The 3,932-nt window shown below is 27.3% G+C and overlaps 1 protein-coding gene across 5 annotated transcripts in view; it reads left to right on the top strand.

Moving 5' to 3' along the window:
* Positions 1 to 3,932, top strand: part of LOC106692412 (Adenylate kinase 1) — a 47,995-nt gene that overhangs the window by 25,792 nt on the left and 18,271 nt on the right. For 3 of the 5 annotated variants that reach the window (XM_067045191.1, XM_067045192.1, XM_067045193.1), the window contains exon 3: positions 3,504 to 3,558. The exons of the other annotated variants lie outside the window; for them this stretch is intronic. In XM_067045191.1, coding sequence (XP_066901292.1) covers positions 3,513 to 3,558 — 46 coding nt within the window. In that variant the 5' untranslated portion in view covers positions 3,504 to 3,512. The remainder of the gene's footprint in view (positions 1 to 3,503; positions 3,559 to 3,932) is intronic. 5 annotated transcript variants of the gene reach the window in all.

Genomic DNA, 3,932 nt, shown 5'->3' with positions numbered 1-3,932 from the left:
AGTCGGTTTCCATCAGGAACTGATAGAGATACATAATATAAATATATAATATAAATACATAATATAAATATATAAATACAGATACATATATTACATTAATATATGAATACATTTCAATATAATACCTGTATGGGGAACCCCTAATCGGGCTTAGAAACCCCGAAGCCCCGTACACGGCAATATATCATTGGAAAGGCAAGAATTTTAGAAAAAAAATGTGATGAGCGCAACTCACCAGGTTTTTTTTTAATAGAACATCTGTTTACGTTATTCAAACATTTACATTATTATTACATTCATACATTAATTAGAAAATTATCTTTATATTTATATATAAAATATATTTCAGGAGACGAAAAATAAAGTTCAAAAAAATTCAGTATAAAAACCTATCCGTTCAATATAGTTTTAACCAGGGTATTATCATAATAAATAATTTAATATAGAACTTAAATTCTTTGTATTAGTCGATAGAGAATATTTTTTAGTCTGACAATGTGAATATAAGAATAACAATATCGACTTACGATATATAGTTGGAAAGGCAAGGATTTTAGGGGAAAAAAATTGTTATGCGCCCATCGCACCAGGGTTTTTTTTTAATAGAACATCAGTTTGGCCATGAGAAAAATTTCGGTCGATTTGTATACACTCTGTATTATAAAAAGCTTGCGTGCGTCCGTTGATACTGTACAATTGCCATAGCTCAATGACCTTTGACAGAATAGTGATAAAACGAAACATCGATGCTTTAAAAAAATGTATAAAATTATTGTTCCATGTTTTAAATCTACATTTGAACTTTAAGATTATAATTTGAGAATAAAACAATCGTACATTTCATCGTTGACTCACTTGGATATTAGACACATTGTAGAGATATCATGCACCTTCTAAGCTGAGTACTATTGCATTCATATCTGAAATTTTACTTTGAAAATGTAGACATACAATGAAAGTATTAATACAATGGCCGTCTCCCATAGTCGCATGCAATCTTTATTATAATTTTTAAAATAATATGTTAATGACACCTTGATTTTCTTTTTTTATAAGAATGTGAATGAGAATATTTTTTTTTATTATAATATTTTGAAGCCACCGATTGAAGAATATTTCTGAAGTATCTAAGATGATTTGAGGACTATAAAATCCCACATCGGCGAGCGGATCGTAAATGAAACCCAAGCTTGACCGAAACTGGTCCATGGCGCGCCCCCAAACTAAAAATACAAGCCCCTCACCTTCTTCAGTTTTATGTCAAGTTCGATCCATGCCTGGAAACTGCTATGTTCGCTTTACCTAATTTTCAGTTCCCTCGGTTATCAGCAGGTATTGTCAATGAAAATACTCTTCTTGTAATCTTGATAATAAGCTCGAAATATAATTAATATGTATAAATATACTGAGATCTGTTAAGGACAAAGTTAAGATAATGTTATTAAGTGGAAAAAATAGATTGTGATAAAGGCATACATAGGGTATCCCATAAATAATGGGCAATAGTTCACCTCAAGAGCAACAAAAAATTTCATGTGAACTATGATTCGATTTCACACAGGAAAGTAGGATATTTTAGTTCTGTATTTTTTTAAGCGTAACAATTTTCTGCTGGTTCAGCTATCAGCAGGTATTATCAATGTACATATTGTTCCTAAAATATTGCTAAAACTAATAAATAAGTTAAACAAAAAAATAAATAAGTTGGAAACAGATAAATAAGTTAAAAAAATTTTAAAAAATAAATAAGTTGGAAACAGATAATAACTTAAAAAATTTTTAAAAATAAATAAGTTAAAAACACATAAATAAGTTACAAATTAAAAAAATAAATAAATAAATTAAGGTAACAGCTAAATAAATTTAAAATAAATAAATAAGTTAAAAACGTCGGATAAAACTAAGTGAATAGTATTGTAGATTGTAAAAATTTATGTTGAGAACAAATCGTTACTCATAAATAAGTTAAAAATTGATAAATAAGTTACAAACAGATTAATAAGTTAAAAATTAAAAAATAAATAAATAAGTTAGAAATACATAAATAAGATAAAAATTTAAAAAATAAATAAGATAAGTTAACAGATACATAAGTTTAAAATAAGGAAGGCATTTACAGGATGACCCATAAATGATGGCAAACATTTATAAAATGGGTAGTACAACTCAAGAGTAACCATAAATGTCATATGAGCTATGGTCTCGATTTCACACAGAATAGTAGAAAATTACAGTTTTATATTTCTTTCTAGGGTCACATTTTTTTTTTTTTTTTAAATAATAGGACGCGATATTAATTAATTAATGGCATTTAACATAATAAATATGTAAACAAATAAAGAGTTAATATACAATCATTCCAACAGTTATCTATCTAATTAGTATTTATTCCGTTATAATTTATTTTCAAACTTATGATTTTATATGTCACTAAAAACAGAAACATTTCATTTTCCACTTCGAGACTTAATTAATCCTTATGCATTTCAAAACAGATATTTCTTTTTGATTCTAAGTGCAATCCCCTAAGTATTTATTTCATGAAATCTAATTTGTTTTCAACCTGGAATAAAATATTTTAGGCTATTACCGATTGCCCTGTTTGTTTTAGAACAAGTTTCTGTAAAATGAGAAATAATCTTTTAGCTCACTCGGAACGAGGAATAGCGGTTTTATCCTGTAATACAAAGAGAATTTATTAGAATAACTAACACTTATATATTCTTTGATCATTTCCTCCTAATATAGTCATATTTTTCTTATGTGCCTAAGTGGATATATTGTAGTAACTAGTTTACAAAAAAACTAATATACAGATTTTTTTAAAAAAGTTAACAGACTACTTGAATAAATAAATAAATTAAAACCTTTTTTTGAGCCAAATCACTTCGCTAGAGGTTTATAATGGTTTGCCACTAAAACGAAAGTAAATTAATGAAACATAAAATGAGTTTAAAAGAAATAAACAAGTGAAATAAAAATGTTGATAATAATTTCGGCCGTGGCAAACCCATTTAGCTCAATCTCTTCGCTCACGCCAACTGTTGCGGTTGAAAGCATTTACAAGCTTCCCGTCACAGTTGGCAAAGTCATCAATTTTGACTCTAAACCATAAATAGTTTTCATTGAAGTAAACTACAAATAGGTTGAAATGACTACTTGTTCTCTTATGTAAAAGTAAAGACTTTTAATAAGGGAGTTTTTCACTACAACTCATTATATTAAATGAAAAATCATCCAGTAATAAATCTATAAGATCAAGATATTTTTATTATTTCTGAGTTAAAAATGTTTTTTTTTTTCCTCTCTCTCCTTTTATTGTCACTGAGAAAGGTTAGAAAGAAAAATTAAAATGGGTTGGTCAGAAAAATATCAGAAGTCATTAAATTATGTTTTATTGAAAATTAAAAAAAAAAAAAGGGAACCTCATCGTTTTTCTAGCTGTACTCTTCATTATATTATAACAAATTAAAAAAAACTAAGTAATCCTTTTTATGTTTCAGGAGGGAAAGATGCCACCTGTGATGAATCCAAAAGTGCCCATCATCTGGGTTTTAGGTAATTTTCTCTCTTTTTATCTTATAAATAAAATACAACATTTAAATTACCGTTTGTCGTTAACTCCTTCATGTTTTTTTTTCGCTAGAAAATGGCTGAACTGACTTAGATGCAACTTTTTTTTCGTATTTTTATGAGGAACTGTAAAAAGGTTTTAAGCAATATTAACCAACCATCAGTAATCTTAACATAATACAGAGGATACTTATATACCTAGATGTTTAAATAAGTGTAAAATTTTTATCAGATTTGCTGATTATTAAATTTTCTATTATCCCACTCTTTGGGATTTGAACTTTTCAACAGTTGCGAATGTTGACAATTGACAACATTAGGTTTTTTTTGTTTTTTTTAATCTAACGCAACTTTATATA

This window comes from Halyomorpha halys, unplaced genomic scaffold (assembly GCF_000696795.3).
Source record: "Halyomorpha halys isolate HHAL.00 unplaced genomic scaffold, Hhal_1.1 Scaffold5.1, whole genome shotgun sequence".
Classification (NCBI taxonomy): Eukaryota; Metazoa; Arthropoda; class Insecta; order Hemiptera; family Pentatomidae; genus Halyomorpha; species Halyomorpha halys.
This window is presented reverse-complemented; position numbering and strand designations above follow the sequence as displayed.